General features: G+C 39.4%; 3 protein-coding genes across 3 annotated transcripts; 2 read left to right on the top strand and 1 right to left on the bottom strand.

The window, feature by feature from the left end:
* Positions 1 to 2591: 2591 nt before the first annotated feature.
* Positions 2592 to 21826, bottom strand: rassf4a (Ras association domain family member 4a). The gene is made up of 11 exons (XM_079280635.1): positions 21750 to 21826; positions 15537 to 15605; positions 15321 to 15396; positions 7738 to 7844; positions 6772 to 6851; positions 5285 to 5454; positions 4831 to 4932; positions 4700 to 4751; positions 4451 to 4572; positions 3781 to 3878; positions 2592 to 2982 (listed from the first exon to the last, which is right to left on the bottom strand). Exons 2-11 carry the CDS (start codon positions 15587 to 15589, stop codon positions 2913 to 2915), a joined length of 930 nt encoding a protein of 309 aa, XP_079136761.1. The 5' UTR covers positions 15590 to 15605; positions 21750 to 21826; the 3' UTR covers positions 2592 to 2912.
* LOC306786012 (protein DEPP) lies at positions 10089 to 11112 on the top strand. The gene is made up of 2 exons (XM_079280636.1): positions 10089 to 10160; positions 10590 to 11112. Exons 1-2 carry the CDS (start codon positions 10132 to 10134, stop codon positions 10993 to 10995), a joined length of 435 nt encoding a protein of 144 aa, XP_079136762.1. The 5' UTR covers positions 10089 to 10131; the 3' UTR covers positions 10996 to 11112.
* Positions 16383 to 17988, top strand: LOC306786272 (C-X-C motif chemokine 11-like). The gene is made up of 4 exons (XM_079280997.1): positions 16383 to 16485; positions 16653 to 16782; positions 16868 to 16951; positions 17466 to 17988. The coding sequence occupies exons 1-4, from the start codon at positions 16419 to 16421 to the stop codon at positions 17596 to 17598; spliced, it is 414 nt and encodes a 137-aa protein (XP_079137123.1). The 5' UTR covers positions 16383 to 16418; the 3' UTR covers positions 17599 to 17988.
* Positions 21827 to 22568: the final 742 nt, after the last annotated feature.

Here is a 22568-nt window from a genome sequence, read left to right as displayed (position 1 = left end):
TGCTCCACGTCTTCAGTAACATTACAACATTCAACTCTATGGGACTATAATCCCATACAAGGGCTGGGTAACTGCATTGAACAAACCAACAACTGGATGTGCCAGAATTTTCTTCAATTAAACAAAGATAAAACAGAAGTAATTGTTTTTGGTACCAAGGATGAAAGCATTGAAAATCACCGCTCAGCTTCAGTCACTGATGTTAAAACCCACAAACCAAGGCAGAAATCTAGGTATAGTTATGGATTCAGATCTCAACCTGAACAGCCATATGAGACCCTCAGCTCATTTAAATCAAGATTGAAGACTTTTCTGTTTGCTGCTGCCTTTAATTGAACCACATTCAATTAATATATTAATCAATTTCCTGCATTTCTGCATTTTACTGTATTTTATTTCTTACACTGTTCTTAATTGCTGTTAAATCTCCTTTTCTTTTGCCTTATGTTTTGATGCTTTTAATGGTTTTAAAAGGACTGCACAATATATCGCCATTTCCTCCGGGACCGAGTTCGTGCAAGGTGTACACTATATAACGCAGATCGGCAGAGATCTTTTCCAGACGTGGTTTGTGTGCGAGTAATTGCAGAATTGCGGCAGTGTGTGGTTGATTGCGTGCAGGGTAATGTCTCAGGGAGACATCAATTATTGTTTCAATGTATGTTTTAAATCTCCTTTACTTTTTACTACTGCATTTTATTTCTTACACTGTTTCTTTAATTGTTTTTGAATCTCCTTTTCTTTTGCCTTATGTTTTGATGCTTTTAATGGTTTCATGTGAAGCACTTTGAATTACCTTGTTGTTGAAATGTGCTATACAAATAAACTTGCCTTGCCTTGCCTTCAGTAAGGAAAGTAGCTATTGGCTGTCCTAAAAGTCGCGAGAAGTCGCTAAATGACGTCATCGCCTAATTGTAATGAGCGGTTGCTTACGTCTGGCTATTTGAGACTACAAAACGTCATCACGCCGACTCCTCCACCTTCACAGTCTCGTGGTGTATGCTCGCGCTCATGCGACCGTTGTGTAGTTCGTTTATAGACTAACATTAGCTTTTTACTTATGCCGTTTGCATTCACGCTCAAAAATCATAAAAGTGGTGTTCATTTGTGAAAATGATCTTGCTGAAAAACATTTGTAAATATCTTAAACTTGAGTTTGTCAAAGAGTTTATTTTCTGGAATAATCCAATTGACAGGGCTGCTCAAAGGGGGTGTATTCTTCGCTGGATGTGACTTCCTGGCTGTTTTCATGGAGGAGTGTTCCTCCATTCATTTTTTCCTCATCTGTCTTAGTCCTGGCCTTCCTGTGCAATTCTGTCAGGGAAATATGTTCATATCTCAAAAGCAACGTTCTCAACTGCTGTGAATTTCTTCTCATAATCAATCAGTATGCCACTGAAAATTTCAGTCACTAGTACACAGCATTATAGTATGAACAAGTACATAAAAATACACATGACTTGAATAAAAATAACATTATTTATGAGTGGCTACTTGCCCTTGTTAAAAAAAGGGTGGTGCGTTACTACAACATTGGCTGTATGAGTGTTGTTTCCAGGCATGGCTGACTGCTCCATATTAAGTTTGGATACCTGCTTAGCCTGCTTTTATTGCGACTCTTCAGGTCAAACACAGACAAGTTACCCCACTGCACTAATATTACACCTCCTGTCAGAACATGTGATGCCAAACCTTGTTTACATAACAAATCTCTTAAGGCACCTTTTTGAAACAGCTTTTGTTGTGCCTTTTCCACAAGCAGACCAGTTAAGAGCATACAGAATCTGGATGCTGAGGAATTTAAAACTATCCCTCGCATTGACAGAAACACTAAATGGTGACAAGCGTTGTCCTAGTTGTCATTTGCAAATTTAGTAATCTGATATTTTGCAACACAGTCATCTAAATACATGTAAAGCAGCATGTGGACTGAGACAGAAACCCTGTAGCGCTCCTGTGCTCACAATATATACAGTGTGTACGTAGGTAATGTTGCAGTTTCTGTGACCGATGCACCAGCAATTCAGACTTCTTGCCTAGCTATTTAAGTCTGAAATATTTGCTGCACAAGTTCCCAGCCCAGTCACAAATATTACTAAACCCCTCTGGTCTCAAATGGTTATTTGATTAATCAAATACTGTAGCAATAATGGTCAAGGTTGGTCCACAAAATATTACATCAGTTTTGCTGTTTGTGAAACTGTGGGAAAACTGAACAGCCCTTCTTTCTCAGGATACCCTTATTGTGTAATGTTGATAGGTTAACACACATGCACACACACGCACACACACACACACACACACACACACACACACACACACACACACACACACACACACACACACACACACACACACACACACACACACACACACACACACAAAGCTCATGGGAACTAGCTGGCAAATAGGGTCACGCAGAAGAACAATGCTAATCTGTGCTCCAGTCACAGTGGAAGTACAGGAAACAATAAAGATGGCTGTTTTCTTTGTGGGAAGTCCGAGCTGGGTATTATGTTTGGTGTCAGCAGAGATCCAACAGCATTTATAAAGGCCACTCTAAAACAGATTTATTACATAAAAAGGTCCAAGTCAGAGAGTACATTACCAAAAAACAGCTTGTATCAATATTCAAATTTGCAGTAAGAATCTTCGTACAAAATGCAAATATATTAATCGTCGGGATATCAAAGCAGTGATACAATTCAAAGTAATACAGTAACTTTAACAGATCATACAAACTGTCATTCTAAGAGCAGAAGCACATTGGTGTATTCTATTACAGCCTTTACTTTTCCCCTTTTCCCCTTTTACCTTTACCTCTAACATTTGCTACAGTTGTGGCAAATGATCCCACAGTAAATCAACAATCATTAGTGTTGAACCCCCCTCACACACACACAGGTTAACACTCATATTCTGTCACTGGTGTGAGCTCTGCCTTCGAGCTGATGTTGGATCATAGACTTCAGAGCGCTGTACCTGCAGAGGAGAGAAAACACACACGATTAAAGACTGTCGCTAAAACAGACTCCGACACTCTCCGACAGGCACTCAATTACTTACATTTAAATACATACATATAAAAAAAAAGAACATGTAAACTGTAAACGGAGGGATAAAAGCGTCCCCAAAATCCCAATTGCTACAATGTGTTACTTGGTCCCCTTCCTCACCCTGTCTATGGCTCTCAGACGCAAGCACCAGTCTTCTGAAGATTTTAAGCAGGAACTTAAGATGTAACACTTTAAACACTTGCTCTGTAGTTTTTAGCAAACGTTACTCAAACAGGAGTAAACTTTGAAGGAAGGTAGCAGGAAGGTGACTGAAATAAACTACAGTGCCCATGTTCATTGCAATGAAGGGACATATCACCCAGTGCAATGTTGTGACTCACTGATATGTCAGTGGCACAGAGGAACAAGCTGACAGGTGTTACATGTTAGAAGGATCAATTCAATGTTTTTCCATTGAATTTCTTGATATATAAAATCCTTTACCACTTGTAGTTACCGTACAATGAGTTTGTGCGTTTGAGCCCACAAATCAATGACACACACACAAAACATAATATGAGGCGGAAATCTCAGTCATATGAGTTTTTGAAAACGTAATCTTGAAAACAGTGACTGTCCTCATTGAAGGTCTTGTTTTGATTCCGTACTTCTGGTCTCAGTCACAGATATTGGCTTCACATCATGAAATAGACCGTCATTAAAGAAGTCTTTGTCTAGACTGGAACCAATTTTGTAACTGTTTGCTGAGTCGAGAGATTCTTACTTTTTGGTCAGCTTGTTTATCTCGCGTTCCTCTTCCTCTTTCAGTTTCACTACAAAGCTGTCTAAAACAGGAACTTCAAACTTTATGTATTGGGCAACCTGGGGAGAAAAAGATTCAACCATATCAGCACAAGCACATAACGTCTCTGGTCACGGCTGTCGCCGGCATGGAGGCATAATACAATTATAAACTAGTAAAAGTCATACTAAAGGTAAAAACACTAAAAGGTGACCTAAGTTGCATGTCTACACACAAGAGGCCTTCCAGTAGAAGGTAAAACACATAGAATAGCAAACAAGATTGCATTCACCTCCACTGTGTTGGACTGGAGTAAGAAAAAATATGTGTATGTTTACAAACCCTACATATAAAAACAAAACTATGGCTAGATATAGAGGTACATTATTTGGGTGAACTGATCCTTTAACTTGTGTTACTGAGTTGACAATCCAGAAACGTTCTCCAGCAACAGCTTTTATTTATTACCCAGGTCAGTCACAACAAAATGCTGTCGGCCATTTTAGCCTATTGTCAGCCCCGGAACAGGATATCTTTCCTCGGCTTGCTAAATTTAACCCAACTGTTCATTGTATCATTCTGTGTCTATGTTTAGGACAACACAAAATAGACAAGAGGACATAGAGAGTGGTGGCAGAAGGCCCAGACTCACATCATATGTAACTTCCTCTCCCAGGTCCGCCTCCGTGATCAAGATTTTAGAGATCTTCTCACAGGGACCATAAAGCACACGAGCCACCAGCGGGTATTCACCCTCCCTCAGTCGGGTCCTTTCTACAACAATGTAGACAAATACAACGAGTGATAACAAAACACACAGAACACAACATTTCTACTGACAAAACCCCAATGAATAAGTTGGTAAGTTGCTGGTAATGAGTAATGGTAAATTACGACTTACCTCCAGATTCGTGCACCATATAAAGGACAAACTCTTCAGATTTATTCTCCACCTTAAAAAGACACAAATACAGATTATGTCCGGTTCAACTGCAGGATCACTTGAGATGTAACGTGTGTCTTACTGCTTACTCTGAACTTGTGCAGCAGCAGGTTGAGGACTTGTCCAGTCGTCATGGAGCTGTTCACTCGTACGTTAGTGACCGATCCAAAGGCTGGAGTAAATACAGATGTCTGGAAGCAGGAGAAGCAAAAGTACACAAAGTATTAGGAACTTGGCTTCATCAACACTTGAGGGATTCCTGGAATTGAACTCCTTAGATATTTTGAACGGGAAGGAAATCCCTCAGTCCAAAGCTGGAATCTGGTCAATAAAAACACATTCAGGAGAAACTGATGAAGACACACAGTGTACCTTTGTATTACGTGACACGTTAATGAAATCAGCCCACAACCGGCTATTGTGAAACTCAGCACTAGTACAGGCACACCCGCACAGGAAACTTCTTCCCTTCTACACCTGGAAATGTGTCATCAACGGGATACATTAATGCGTGTGCGTGTACGCGTGTTGTGTTTATTGTACCTTGTGGTTGTAAAAGTGTCCGTTGATTGAGAACCGGTGAGTTCGCAAGCGCTGCAAATCTTTGGCGGTGTGTGTCTTTGACCTCCTCTGAACCCGCATGAAGGAGGCGTCACTCCTAGTCCTCAGCAGCTGAGGAGAATCCTCCTCCTCCTGACCACACATGTCACCACCTCAGAGTAAACAAAACACTTTTCTTTTAAAGGATGCATTATATACATCAGCAGCTATGCGTGGCAGTTACACTGAAAACAAGTTACAAAACATTTGCGAACAGTTTTACATAAAGATGGATCAGCATATGGTGTTCCACATGCTCGGTATTCACATTTTGTCTGACGCCTGGCCCAATTTTGTGAGTAATTTTGATAATCAAATATGTTTGGAGGATTAAATGACAATTACGACATACTTTTATTCAATTAGTTGAGTCTAATTTATACTAACTTAGTCAATTAATTCAAATTTGTTTGTTTTGAACCAATGAACAAAACATTTGGCCACTTCATTATATTTTCAAGGATAAAAACAAAGAATTTGCTGCATACTACAACAGTCTCCCCATTTCATGATTAACATCTCTTGATTCATTTAAAGAATTTGACCAATATTTGACACTAGTTTTATAACCAGTATAGCCAATATCTTTGTTGAATTATTATGTGTTATTTATGATAAACAATTTCTGAAAAATCCTTTTTATCTAGCGTATCAATGTGTCCGTGTCCAAGACAGATACTTGCCACCCTCCATTACATATCGTTGAGGTGATCACCAACATCATCGCGTCTTAAATTATGTTTAAATGGTTTCAAAGTGTATCTGTGACTTTTTCCATTCCCATAAAATGCGCCTTGTTTTTAATGCAGACACAAATGTTAAGTCAATCAGTTTTCTTTAGGGTTAAAAGTAACTTTGGTGTTGCACACACACACACACACACACACACACACACACACACACACACGCACACACACACACACACACACACACACACACACACACACACACACACACACACACACACACACATATATGATTTGTTAATTCTTAACAGGGGGACGGAGAAAGAGAAAGGAAAGTCGCAATTAAAGATCTGTCTGCTACTTCAGCGCCGTGGATTTCTCAATACATACATATAAACATATACTTTTGCTCTGTGTGAGTTCAATAAAAATAATTCTGAATTCTAAATAATTTGAAATCCTCTAACAGCATTAAGATCACCATGTGACAAAGCCAGACAAATGATCTGAGCGAGCAGAGGAGTAAATGACTAAGTAGTCTAACCGGTTATTTATAGAGTTAGTGAGCTGATCTCGGTGGCATCTCATGCTCATCTGTGCTCAACATGGGAGCTAACCTTTCCAATGGAAATGTTCGATTAAACACGTGTGGCGCTCTAATCTGTTTCATCATGTGTTTGTAATCCACATTAATCAATCAACTGTTTGTGAGTGTGTGAGAATGACTGCACGTGTGCTACTCACTAGCTGGTCCACCCTCTGTGCCCGGTGAGTTATTGTTAGACTCCGCTGAGAGCTGCTTTGCCAAACCCGATCTATCGTTTCTGTAGAAAGACAGAGGAACAATGTCTTTATTGTTTGTTAACATTTATAGCGCTCTCTATATACCATACTTGTGGAAATGACGCTAAAGCCGGGGGACACCGAGCTTAGTTTAGCTCAAAGACTGGAAGCAGTTATGTTGAGAACTCATTTCTTGTTTGCTTGTTGTTGGTAGGCTTTTACCTTTGCTTACTCCCTTCTTCCAGTCTTTATGTTAAGATAAACTACTTTAGCTAAATGCATCCAGGTGTTTGCTGAGCTAACTTTCCTTGTTTTTAGTGAAACTACTGTTTCCAACCCGTGGAGAATATTTTCACTGTAGACAAATCTGCCATCTGCAATCAATTCCTTGTTCAATCAATTCATCGTTTTGCTCATAAATGACTGAAACAGTGAGAATGATGTATTCAATTTGCTTGTTTTTAAAACCCAAATATATTCACTTCATAACTCTGCCAAAGAGCTTATGAATATCATGTATGATACACAAATTTGAGAAGTTGGAACCAGTGAATGTTTAAAATGTGTTGCCAATGCAAAAAAGAAAATGATGTACCGGTATGTAGCTTTTGCATGTTGTTATTTTGCTTTAGGCTTAACTATTCATATTTCATTCACTGTTACATGCTGTAACATGTCAATCTCTTACTCTATACAGCCAACTCTTTAGTACAACACCATCATGTGTAGGCCTACCACACAGGTAAAAGGAGTTTTCCTAGTTTCCTTAAGGGCGGGGACGCTGATGAACCACAAGGTTAGTGAGTTTAGTCTGTCTGCCTGCTACTGTGTGAGAGATCCCTGTTGCCAGTGTTGTAATCACACGTCCCACATCTGTTTGTTCAGCACATGGAGTCATCTGTGTCGGTCTTGACCGAGGTTTCATACCGGTTGAGACGAAATCTTTCATTGTCGTCGTACATCTGAAGTCTGATTGGTCGGCGCAGACCCCAGTAGATGTTCAGCAAACCCTCAAGGATTAGCTCGCCATCCTCCTACACACACACACACACACACACACACACACACACACACACACACACACACACACACACACACACACACACACACACACACACACACACACACACACACACACACACATATAAAAATGATCATCAGCACTCATGGTCAGAGGGGATATCCTGCTGGCCGCCTGCCACAGCAGCTTAATATCAGGTGTACGTGCAGGAACATTCGCTCACGGCGACAGGGTGAACCCTCTCATCTTGGAGAAATCCCGTCAGGTTTTTGACCCGCCCTTTTTACACAGTACAAGGGTGAAGTCACGTCTGAGAAGGCAGCAATAATGTAAACGGAGACGTGACTGCTTTGGGTCACGTACACGCAGGGGGAGATGTTTTGATTTCACAGAACTGAAACTCTAAATTTGGAAGAAAACCCTTTTGTTCTGAATACAGAAATGAAACAGTGTCACCCGGTTTTTCAGTTGGCTTATGAATGTAAAAAAATAATTAATAAAGCATGTTGGACTGAATAGTGAAGCCAGAGATCAAGTCTTTTGTGCACATATTGCAACTGAACCAGTAATGATTAAAATGTTAGAGCACAACTGTGACTGTTACAATCACAGATCAGTTTCCTTCATCTCAAACAGCTTTTTATACCATCGCAATAACTTATTTGATACTCCAGAATACAATGTAGATCTTTTAACACAATTTAGCATGTTGGAAAAAGTCTATAGATCTATTCGTCACAGAGATTTTAACACCAAAGGGAAACAGATTCCAATTGTCAGAAGGCAGTGTGAAGTGTTCACCCTGTGGCCTTTTTGGTTAAATCCCAATCTACCGGTATTTAATGTCAAAATAAATTGTGAGCTCATTAGAGATAAAGGGTGAATTATTTGCATTTGTGGAATGTAAGTACATTTACTCAAGTACTGTATTCAAGTACTTTTTTGAGGTACTTGAGTATTTCCATTTTATGCTGCTTTATATTTTCACCCCACTACATTTTCGAAGCCAATATTGCACTTTAAACTCCACTACTGCCATCACTACTGACAGCTTTAGTTACTCGTGACTTTGCAGAATTAGATAACTAATACAAAAGGTAACTCAACAAATACATTATGATATATGATTAGAGGTTGAGATACACAGCAGTACATACACTATATATATATGCACACTTTAATATATCACTTATTATAATCCAGCAATATAATAAACCTTATTCAGAAATGGGTAATTCTGCATAATGGGTGATTTTGCTTTTGGTACTTGCTGTATAATCGGATGTTTCTACTTTTGTACGTTTACTTAAATAATGCAGAGTATTTTTTACTACTGTAGTATTACTAATTTATTCAAGTAAAATGTCTAAAATGCTTCTTGATCTCCTGATTATTTGTGAACAACTACTGAAGGTAGAAGACCAAAAAATCAGCTTGGTGCCTGTAACTTCTGTTAGAGTCCAAAAAGTACAAAAAACGGTCCAAAACAGGTGTGTGTGGGCCTTTTCAGTGACATTTTAGCAATTAGGCTGACAAAGAAATTGCAAAAAACTGATCAACCATGTTGGTTGTGGTTAAAAACTGTGCAAATTGAGATTTGGTACACGTATTTAGTATTGTTGTCTCGGACCATGGGACCCCTGACACACTAATGCATGCATGAAAGTAGTTCATATGAGGATCTCAGACTGCTTTTTCCACGAACAACTTAAGGAGCTCTCTAAGCCTTTGTGTTTACAGACTGTTGATGGTTTCATTTCGATGGATAACTTCTGATCGTTATGTCACAATTGCACGGCGGTGGGATTAACAGGAGGCTTGTCAGTGAGAAAAGTGCAAACGACTGAAAGAATAATAATACTGGAGATGAACAGTCAGTTTAGTGCCATTCTTAGATGGATTTTAATTAGAATGAAATGTCAGAGAGAAGAAGCAGAAAGCGGCTTTTGGGAGGTGAGGCAGATTGCTCCCAGGGCTTCATTGTTTCTGGAATATAAACAGTCAGAGCAGCTGCACCGCTGAACCCTGCTGACCCGCCACTCCTGAGTTTCCTGAACAGCCAAACACACCCTCTCACACACGCACACACACCTACACACACCTACACACACACACCTACACACACACACACACACACACACACACACACACACAAATCCACAGAGATGAGAGTAAGGGTAGCAGAGCTATTTTTGGAAGTAGCGGTTAGTGCTTCAGGGTGCTTCTATAAAGCCTGGATACAAACTCCGGTCCGGTCATACTCAACTGAGCGAACGAGCCTTCTCTCTGTTTCACTCTACATGTCGACTTTGCAACTCAAGTATCCAAGGTAAGAGTGCTTCTTCTTTTGTTGTTTATTATCAGCTACTCTTTATTATAGAGCTTACAATCTAGCAATTGCTACAAGTGGATTTTAAAGAAATTGTAGCATATTTTACTTGCTACAAACCAGATAGAAGATACGAAACACACATTATGAAATTGAAATTGTAATTCACAGTATCAGACAAGGAAAGAAGGGTATGTATAGTTATTAGTTTATCTGTTATACAACAATTAAAAAGCTAAATGCAAAAAGACAGCAAATGCAGCTACTGTAAAGAGTTTTAGCAGCAAAGGGACAGACCCTAAAAACAGAAAATTAAAATCACCATTGAGATTATTTTTTTCGTAAATAGTTTAATTTATTTTATGTCATTGAAGTCTAGACAAAGAGCTCCAGTCTAACATTTTATTTTTCCTTTTTGTCTCTCTCCAGCATGAAACGCAGGCGGTTGTTGCTTTCCCTGCCTCACTTACCCACCATTACTGAGACGCTTGAGGACTTGCCTGTCCACCCCTCATCCACTCAATCTTCCCAGATCGCCCAGTCTCTAGAGGACTACATGACTAGTATTCAGGCCCTTGCACGCCCTGCGGAGGCACTGAGCTGCGGCCTCGTCAGACTCCAGAAGTCCCCCAAGCTACGGCAGTTCTCAAAGGCTCAAATGAAGCTTTCTGTCTCAGCCTCATCTCCTCGCGGCTCTTCCCGCACACTAAGGACTTCCAGACATTACAGTCTGAGTCTAAACAGCCCAGAGGATTTTTCTCTTAAGATGGGCAGAGAAAAAGACTGCAGGGTCATGGACCCTGTGGACTGGCTGTTTGGACAGATAAGGACTTGAAGAGAGACGTTGTTGTGGGACGCCCCGAAAGGCATTTTGGTGGAATATCTCATAATCCAAAAAGGTTCGAAGAATCGGCTTTATTTATGAAGATTAAAAACAATGCACTGAATGATGACGTAAAGGATATACTTTCTAATAAAATACTAAAACAATCATGAATATTCTCTGTTGTTTCTGAAGTTATTACAAAGAGCTGAATGATTTAAAATCAAAACACTTTCAGGTTCCAGCTTTAAAAGCTTGTAAGAATTGTTTTTGTTTTCTGTTGTTTTCTGCCATGAACTGAAGTTTTGGACTGTTGGTCAAACAAAACAAAACATTTGAAGACATCCACTTGGGGACAGTTTTATGACTTTTTGACATTTTAGAGACTAAATAATTGAAAAAAGAATTACCAGATTAAATAATAATGAAAATAGTCATACATTTATTTACTTTAGTGAGTTACTTTTCAGGCTAAGTATCAAATAAATCATGATATATTATTTTAGGATAAGATAATACTTTATTGATCCCCTGGGGGACATTCACAGCTACCCAGCAGTATTATTAAAATTAGCCCCACCTTTACCAGCTGCAATATTCAAGTAATGTACATATTAATGCAACAATTATAATTCAACAATATTATATATATATTATTCTGAGACGGGCCATTCTGCATGTTAAGTGCTTCCATTTTTCGTACTTTATGTATATTAAAGTACGAAATATATTATATATGATGCTCGTACTTAAAGGAATCAGTGCCAGCATCATCAACAGACTCCAACTGGTCCAGATTGCATCTGTCAAACCTTTAACCCATATCAACCTCAGCACCACATCACTACAGTCTTAAAAGACCTCCACTGGCTTCCTGTCTCCCACCGGTTCAACTACATAATCCTGGTCTTCACCTAGAAAGCCAAACACCAACTTTACTGTGCTATTGCTACTTTGACTACTACTTGTTATTACTAGAAAAGCACCTCAACATACTCGATACAGCCACTATGCGCTGCATACACATGATTACTATTTGGCTTCGCAGACACGCACAAGCAGGTACATTCAGCCCCTCCAGTGAAATGTTTAGCAAGACATTTCCCCACTGTGGGATTAATAAAGGATCATCTTATTTTATCGTATTAATATAACACTCACATGGCCCATTTTAATGAGCACTTAGAATACTTTCATCCTTAATAGAGATTATAAATGTGACTTGTAAATGGCATGTTACTTTAACTTCAGTAAAGGATCTGAATCCTTCTGTTAAACACTTCAATAGACCAACTACATCTTTTTTTTGCAGTGAGCCCCAAATCTAGACAATCGTATCCCACACCGTCATCTAGTGGTAATCAGTGGTGCTACAGCGGTGGCATTGTAAACTAAAAAGTACCCGATACAGCCACTATGCGCTGCATACACATCATTCATATTTGGCTGAACACAGCAGACAAGTGCAGGCAGATACATTCAGCCCCTCCTGTGAAAGACAGTGAACCAATATGCTGAGCCTTGAAGGAGAAAATACCTCAATCAATCAGCATCATCTACATATTTACAACTAATAGTTGTACTTGCCATTCATGTTAGAGCTTGTTTTCCGGTTTGGCTTCCAAGTCAAACCACATGACATTTCCAGCCACGACATGACCAACACACGTCACCTGACCACACCTGCAGAGCGTGATCATGATACAATCTTAGAACCACACTTTCAAATCGACTTCTTTTTTCACACAGGACCTGTTTCCATCAGCCTTGGATAATCAATATGAATTATAACAACAAACATTCGGACATACCAGGTATAGATGATGTCAGTAAAAGTCTGTTTGGGAGCTGTGGTGCACGTCTACAGCTGGTTTTCATCTCAACTCATTCAACAGAGTCACTGTATTTTCTAGAGGGTAACATTAGGAGTTTCCAAATGTTGGTCTTAACCCAAGAATGTTACTGCTGAGTAATGTCCCTCATTCCCACAAAATATCAAATGAGTAAGTCGTGAGCCTCACTCCATCATCTTTACTGATGTCACTATATTGCGGAAAGCATAACCTATGACTGCACAACAATAGACAATTGTATTTATGATCATGTGTCATAGTGTGACATATATATACACCATTAAAGCTATCACCATGCTATCACAATGTATTTTACACCCGAACTAACAAGTTCACTTGATGGCTGTTTTGAAGCTTTTGACTGTAGAACTTGATCTTCCTCAGCAGATGCTGTTTTCCCAGTTGTCAAGCGACGGTCGATGTTCAAATTTCGATTTTTCTTCGCACTTTAAGGACACCTCATCCATGTTAGATTAAAATTAAAATCTTTGACATTGGAGAAAACATTCAAACACCAATCTCACCACAGCGCCCATTTCGCAGCTGCTCTGGAGCTTTGGATTATATCACATACGATAAACATCTTAGATCAACAGCTTCTGAATACGCTTGTGGCTAGATTGTTTTTTGTCAGCTGCAGTTATGAACTTTCAATCAAAACTTCTGTGGTTTCAAATTGTAATTCTAGCTCTCATGGCTTCATGTCTTAGTTTTATTTGTCATTGTATTTATTTGCGTAAAGATTCAATCATGAGTCAAAATGTGTAACTCTTGCCACTAAAACAACAAAAGCTGATACAATGTTCTATGTTCCTATAAATTATTACTTTGTATAAGAGAAACAGAGATAAGTCGCAAAGTGCATTTATTTAATGCCTCTTACAAAGAGTAAACTTACACCGAAGAGATCAAACAGGGGAAGGTTATACTTGTTTATTCATCAGGATCATATTTTATATTATGATATAAGGATCATATAATGTTGGTATAGCTTTCTGCGAAAATGCAAATGGCCTTAGAGCCAGTGTTTGGTGTGTTTGTTCTCGGCTACTGTAGAAACATGGAGGCCTCAGAGCAGAGGACTTGCTCCAGGTCTAGAGATAAATGTCTCATTCTAAGCTAACGAAAACACAACAATTCAACACCAAAGAAAACGTATTATCATTATATTCTATTTATGCCAATAGATCCCCCTAAGTGCTTTAAATTTGGGCAACATTATCAAAACAATGTAGCTAAAAGGCTCCTATGATACAGATACATTTCCATAACATTAATTACCAATAAAATGAATATGTTGTTCTTGACAAAGGAGCTGATGCATCATATAGAGTTAGCTTATATCAGCGAGTCCTTGTCTGTTCTGGATAAAACCCTCAACTCCTTTTTTGTCTTCCATATTTCTCACCAAACTGGAGCCTTAGTCAGCCTGCCTTATAACAGAAAGCAACATCATCGGTTGTCACTGCAGCAGTCTGTTTTTACAGCTACCACACTTGAGAAATATACTATAACATATTTAGTTTAATGTATTAGTGAAGCAACACGTTCTGGTAGAAAAACGAACTTGCAAGTTAAAAGATGAGACATTCTTTCAATTCCACAATAAAGCTTAAGCTGACTCATTACAAGTGTAAGCGGTGTAATGCAATGTGTTGAGCCATTCTCAATAATGAGTTCTGTTTTTCATCAAATCAATCAATCAATTTTGAGTAGAAACTACGACATTTGGTCATATTATGAGATCACTGCTCCTTATATTTTACATGTGTATGTTGCATGTACATATGTTATGTCTGTGGCTTTGGGGGGATTTTCCCAGAATGAGACAATAGTGAGTCTAACTGGTGGGATAAAAAAGAGGGACGATCATGACCACCCTAAACCCCATACTCACTCAAAATCCTTCTGGACACAAAGGGGAACTCCTGACCATAAAAGCCATAGAATAATTATCAAACAAATAACCAAACGGAAATACTTTGCAAAGCAGTTAGTGTACATAACTGAAGTCTGAGACGTTTGAGCAAAAGGGGATTTTTTATGGTTTGCCAGCCGTTTGGCATGTTGGAATGGCAGGTTTGTGCTCAGAAGCGTATTTGGTCTCAGGTTTTCTGTCCTCATTAACTGCTTACAAATCAAAGTGTTGGTTTAACTGGTTCCAGTTTTGTATGCCGCGGGGCAACCGTGGCGCACTGGGTTAACAGGTCGTCTGGGAACCGGAAGGTCTACGGCTCGATCCCCGACTGGGACGTGTCACAACAAAAAAACACGTGTGAACAATTTCTCTGCGATAAAGATAGTATACATTATATTCTATTCTATGTGTGTAACCCATTTGACAACACTGTTGTCAAATGGATTACATGTCTTGTAATCCAAACGCCCACACATACCACCGAGCAATTGTCAAACACTCCCTGTTTACCTTTTTTATTTCTGCCAGCACTCTCTCCTCAGGTGACCTGTCTGAGTTTTTCTTACCTCGCGAGTCCTCAGCTGGAAGTTTTTCCCTTCGTGGTAACAGTTGTAGGTCCTAAGCAGTGACAAGATGGCAGACCTGAATATGAACACAAGACCCCAAAGGGTATTAGCACTCACGCATAGCTCTCACGCAATGGTGACATTTAATACATCGACATTGTTATTTCACTTGATTGAATGCGACTACTGTGTAGTGAGTGAAATGTAAGGACTTACTTTGGTATACGTTTCTCTTCACTGAGCTTCACGTAGATCTGGCACTCACCCATTCTGTCTAGAGCTCAGCTGTGGCAGAAAAACACGACAAAACAACATTAGTAATTAAATAAAGATTGTATGATGTCCGCAACACTGTCTTTAATCATAACTAATAACTGAGTGTAGCTAAATTATGATGAGCATGTACAGAAAATGTGCTTACAACAAGATGATGGCCAAACACATAGAAATATATATATTTATAAAATGAATATAAAATATGAACATTAGTGTAATGTGTTGTCATGTTTCACTTTTGATCTACTTTGAGGTTTGGAAAGAATGTTTTAAATCAAACGCTTTTAAACAAATAGCTCCGGTGGTAAAAGCAGTGACTTAGCAGAAATCACATGGTGTGGTTGACACAGAGCCAACGGAGGAACATGTTGTGGCAAAGCTCAATAAAGCCTGTAAAACACTTCTCTTTTAAGGACAATGCCTGCTACTGTGGCAAGTTTCTAATAAACAGTTAGTATCATAATAATGATAAAAAAAACCCACTACTAGTCTTCTCTGTTGCACAGTTTCTAAAGAACACAACCAATCTGCAACACCGGTGTCTTTGTTGTCCATTCAATTTAGTTCACAGTAAAAAGCGAAAGGACACTTATTAACAACTGTGTCCTTCGGAATGTCAAGTCTTTTCTGACAAGACAGAGGAATGGTGGCCCTGATCCCTGTATCCTGATTCCTGTGTCCATGTATTTCAAAGGGAAAGTGCCATGGGGAATTTCCTGATTTGGAAAGCCCAGCTCAGAGTATGCGGGGGGGAGGAGCAAGAGTATAAAACGGCAAAATGTGGCCCAGAGGCTCAGTGTCAACACTCAGCTCGTCTCCAGAATGAAGCTTTGTCCTCAGTCAGTCCGTAGGCTCGCCTTCTTGAGTCTCTGCTTTGTCCTGATCACAGGTAGGAATCATCTATGCTTATTCTTTCATAAAATCTGGATATAGTAAAAGTGGGGATTATTGTTGTATTGGGGTAAAGCTGTCTGAGCACACTAACTTGTAACCTAATCTCTGCTCATGTTTTACTGTATGGAATTAACTTGTGATCTCGTTACTGTGTCTGTGCAGTGAGAAAGTCACGCAGCACGTTCGTCCCGGGAAGATGTTTGTGTCCACTCATGCAACCAGGAGTCAGAGGGCAACTAAAGGAGCTCACAGTCTACCCCAAAAGCCCCAGCTGTGACAGAGTCACAGTAATGTGAGTTTCAGATCCTGCAGAGACGCGCATGCATGTATGCACACACACACGTCCAGATGAGTAAATGTGAGGGTTTGTTTTTCAGAGTGACACTGAAGAGTACCAATGATCCAGTGTGTCTGAATCCAGAGGCGATGATGGGCAAACAACTGATTCGCTGCTGGAATAGGTGAGAGCCTTGATCAGTGACTTCCAGTTACCTCTAACCAACTGTGCCTCTGTAAGGGTTTTTAAAAAGGGATACTACAGCTTTGTCAACCCTCATAGTATCATGTAATCCTTCAATTTAGGTTAATTTGCACAGGCAAACAGCAATATGCAATGTACCTATTACACAACAGATTGCATAATATTTTAGCCCTGCGTCCTAACTGGTAATAGAGGGGTTCCACCCATCTTCATATTTCCCATGTATCCCCACCAACTGTATCTTATTTGTTGCCAAGCCAGTTCTTGTAGTAACAAAGCACCTAGCTGAGCAGTTTTTTGTCTTTCCCGCCATTATTTGCAATATATTCATGCTTTCCTTTCTCAGTGTAAATGATGGATTCTTCCTTAAAAAGCTGTTCATGTCACAAGAAATATTGTATTCCAAATATTTGACTTGGCTGATACGTACAAGGGAGATCAATTCACAGCCCTTCCTCCAGGCTTAAGTCGATGCTTCTGTGTGTGTTTTCTAGAGCTCACAAGTTGGGTCGTGATGTGACACTTTGCCTGAAGAGGAGGAGGAGGGGGAGAGGTCGTCAGCGCCAGCGCTCTCGACAGAGGAGCCGGGGCCTCAACAGAAAAGCCTCATCCTCTAATTCCCAATAGTCAACCAGCCTGACAAATGACACAAAGCTACTGCACGGAGAGAAGCGTGTACATGCTGTACATGCCACACTAAAAACGTCACACAGCTCAGACATCAAGATCCCCTAAAATGTTGTCTGAGCTGTAAATCAAACTTTCTGTAGGCCAGTAGCAGGGAGCTTTACTTTATCTGTGCAAATGATTGATGTTATGTTGAAAACTGAGCCCTGGAGGCTTGTCAAAAATGTTTTAGCTTTAAAACACTGTTAAATGGTCCATGTACTGTTTATGTGTGATTCTGTGCATGCAGCTGGAAAAGCTAACTGGAAAGACTGAGTTGGTTATTTATTTTCATGTCAATATGAGCATTTTTCAAACATTGTGTTTTAAAAAATAAATAAATACATCAGCAAAAACATTGTGACCTTGTGTGCTATTTATTGTTGAAACTCCTGATTATCTTTAGAGCAGAATGATGAGAAAGACAATTACTTCCTTGGCAGGATATGAGAGGTCACCCACAGCCTTTAGTTAATAAACTACAGGATGTGAGTCAGCGGCAGGCACAAAGCAAACAGGTCTTACTTAAAACATCTGCACAAACAACAGGAGCTGACTGTGTGTTGTATTGTAATGCAACAGTATAAATATAGATTTACATGGCACTCTCCTGTGAATAACAGCATTTTTGGAAAATATCACACCATCATTTCTTTTCACAGATTATAGTGGACTACTGCTGTTGTTGCACAACTAAGACATCCAGGTGATCGGGGCGTGACAAGAGAGCACACACCCACGCACACACACACACACACACACACACACACACACACACACACACACACACACACACACACACACACACACACACACACACACACACACACACACACACACACACACACACACACACACACACACACACACACACAATATGTTTGCCTACTGTTGCTTTGCGCCCACATCAATCTGGGTAATGGAAAGTGAATAACTATCTGCCAGCTAAAACACCTACTGGCATTGATATGAGCTCTTGCATATGTGATCCTGTTATACCTTAATGCTTGACAGCACAAGGGGGTAAACTGGAAAGTGAAAGTAAACTGCTGAACAAGGTGGCCTTTGTTCCAGGCCGAGCAGGGTAATTTAAGGGACTTTTCATATCTCATATGTTATCGATGAATACAATTCAAGCAGCTGCCTTTAAAGTCAAATATGAATCGGAGACGGAGTTAGACAGAATACTGATTGAGAGGACAGCTGTGAAGATAACAGTCTTGGTACTGGGTGGCAAGTGGCCAACAGAAGCCCCCTTCAAGTCCAAAGTACTTTATAATTGATACAGAAATTGTATCTTCTACACCACTGTGTTTGTGTGACAGCTGTAGTTACTGCAGATTGAGATGTAAAACACCAAATCTAGTCCATGAGTTTATTACATTTGCTGCATAGTTTTATAAAAAGCTACGGTATATCAATTACTAAAAATAATCTCAACCAAATACAACATTACAATTCTGCTTAATGCATCAGTAATAATAGTCATAGTAATAATACAACTACAAAAATTAGACAAATACTAAAATACACTAAACACTGATAGAGGCTATTCTGACGAATGCTTAAACTTCTGATACTTTTAAGTATATTGTGCTGATAATACTGCACTTTTACTCAAGTATAATTTAGGATTCAGGACTTGAACTTGAAAGTTTTGCACTGTTGTATTGCTACTTCTATTTAAGTAAACGATCTTACTACTTCTTCCACCACTGTTAAAAGCCCATTCAAAATGTACATATCAGTTTTTTAAATTATTACACAACACTGTTTTGATGAACAACACATCCCAGACCTTAACATTAGCCACCAGCTAAGAACAAGTGTTGACCAAACGTATATTAACACCTTCAAAGCAGATTTGCGTAACAACAACAACACACACACACACACACACACGCACACACACACACACACACACACACACACACGCACACACACACACACACACACACACACACACACACACACACACACACACACACACACACACACACACACACACACACACATCTTCCTGCAATGACCACATGATTGAAAGTGCATATCATTAGATACGCAGTTGCAAATGATTGATTCCCAATTTGTATGGTCACATGTCTTAGTTAAAATAACAGATCTTCGATCTTTTCTCACTATAACTTTGCTGTTTGCTACAAGGTGACACTAACAGTTTATATTTCAACACATGATTCAATGCACGGTATCTAAAATGTCCACAATCATGATGCTGGTGCCACCTGGTGTCTAAAGCGTTGTGTAAACTAAACTTCCTCATGCATAGCTCCATCTTGCTCAGTGACGATAATGTTCAGTCTGACTTGGATTGTGATCTCTGACACCACCTGCAGGAACATAGCCAGCAGGATAGGGGACAGATGCACTTTGATTCACTTTTTACAGATAGTATTTAAAGTGCTCCTGGCTGAGTAATTGGTTGGGACTCTCAATGTTTCTGAGCCTTTTAGTAACAGAGCATAATTTGGTCACATGAGTCCAGATGAGTAAAGAAGGGAGGCTAATCAGTTAAAGTGATGTGTTACTTATTTTGTAATGCAGTTCCACGTTGATATACTTCATTGTGATATATGACTGACCCATTCATAATCAATTGAACCTGGTTGGTTCATCATTCCCTTGTTTATAATTTGTTTGTAATCGTATCGACTGTCTCACTGAGCTTTATGTTGTTGTTATTATTGCCATGCTTTTGCTGCTTTGTCTGTCAATGTACTTTGTAAACTCTGTTTTTAAAAGGTGCTATATAAATAAAGTTATTATTATTATCATCGTTATTAGTGGTACAGAAAATGAGAGAAGATATTTTGAGCTCTGGTACACAGGAATTGATCCTTTTGCATTTCCTGCAGCTGAGACAGAAGTTTCTTTGGAAAAAAATAGACAGAAAAAAAACGCTTGCATTGGCAACAATAGTCACCACAAAAACCAGGAAACAGACTTCCCAGTACTGGCCACAGCACCGTCTGACTGGGAAGTGATCAAGAGGAGAGGTGCAGATTCAGCTGAACAATGAACACTGAGCACGAAAGAGGGAATCTTTCAGATTTCTGTCACAATGCTGATCCTCTTATTATCTTTATACAGCTGAAGATTCAAATCCAAAATCCTCTGATCGACTTAATCATAATCTTCATGAAAATACCTAAAAATATGTTCATTTCAGATGCATTAGCAACAGCACTGAGCCCTCCCCTCCCTTTAATGACCCCTGCCCACCTCCACTTTTTATCCAAGGAAACTGCTGACAAAGAAGGTGCATGGGACGGTCAGTCTATCCCTCATATATATTTATGGTAATGGGAGTATGAATATTCCATCACTTAAAGGATTCCAGTCTGTCACCATTATTAGGAATTATTCAGACATTGTACAGGAGATGAACCAAGAGGTCACACTATTGGGTGATGGTAAGATTCAAGTAAATTTACATAATCAGTCTCTTGTCTTCTCTCCTCCTCTCTTCTTCTTCTTCTTCTTCTTCTTCTTCTTCTTCTTCTTCTTCTTCTTCTTCTTCTTCTTCTTCTTCTTCTTCTTATTTTGTGACTAAATTACGAATTGCCTCAGTGTGAAAGCTCCCTCGATGGACAAAGAACCTTTATTGCAAGTCTGCTAATTGCTTTGATCATCGCGAGATTCGTATCCAATTATCGCACCTACTGTGGTAGCTGCGCCCGGAGACAATCCCATTCCCACGCGTAAAATAATGTCCAAGACAGCTCCAAATAATGCACAAACAAAACCTTTTCACAAACGTAAATTCGAGACAAAGACTTACATTTAATCACTTGCTGAAGATGTGTATATTTCTTTTGCAGCTATCACTGTGAAGAACGTAGTTTTGTATCTGCAGATTTAAGTTGACGAAGAGGAAAGTTTTACATACCGGTCACATTCCAAAACGCAAAACAAAAAACATAATTTACACCGTTAGTGGCTGCATACAATTTCATAACATCCCTGGTCTTAAGGGCATCATGTTGTTGTCATGGTTAAACAGCAGAATCGCATCGATAACATGTCTTCCTTCCTGATCATTTTGTGTAGTAGGCTAATACCCGACTCTAAGTCTAATCAGTTTGGTTTCTTACCATAGCAGACCTCCGTCTTCTTCCTTATAGCCAACATCGAAGTATCCCGCGCCGTTGTTGGTTATCAGTCTTCATGCCCTTCTTGGCATACGGTATTCCGAGCTGGAAGATAAAACTGACAACAGGATGATCCAATAGAAGGCCATGTTCATACGCTTTACCCAATCAACGTTGAGGGTGGGCGGGGCGGACATGCATACCTCTCTCCGCTTGATCAAGGTGCCTCGGAGTGCTTTGCTGCAGCCTCATCTGTCCGAGCCATCAGTTTAACCTTTGTCTTTCAACTTAAGTTGTTGGTTTGACATTTAAACTGCTCGAACACTCTGGTTAAAGTTAGCATTTGAATACCGGTATGTTCATTAACGTGTTTTATGCTAAATATGTTCATTTGATAAAATGTATATTTTGCATCATGGAAACGCATTTCCTTCCTGTGCATTGTTGACTACTCTGAGTACAGAAACAACGTTTTGAATGGGCACCCATGTCTTGAAACATAATTTGTGTTATTGGACAATATATGTAAACGTGAAGATCCAGCTAATTTAGATGAATGATTGAAGTTATATCAACTTCTGGTGTTTTTATCCTTCAGCTTAAATGAAGTATTTTCCCCTTTTTTGTTTTGTAAGGTATGTTGTGTTTATGTTGTTTGACAGAATCAAATCAAAGTAATTTTATAAAAAAACAGTACAAAGAACCAATTATCATAATTATTTTTGTCTGCCTTTACATAAGACAACCTCATTCTTACTGCACAGCGACCATTAAAGCACCTATCCTGTTATTTTCCAGCTCAGCAGTAAAGGAAGAAGTCCT

This window comes from Melanostigma gelatinosum (genome assembly GCF_949748355.1).
Source record: "Melanostigma gelatinosum genome assembly, chromosome: 12".
NCBI classification, from domain to species: domain Eukaryota; kingdom Metazoa; phylum Chordata; class Actinopteri; order Perciformes; family Zoarcidae; genus Melanostigma; species Melanostigma gelatinosum.
The sequence above is the reverse complement of the archived record's forward strand: the minus strand, read 5'-3'. Positions and strand labels throughout refer to the sequence as shown.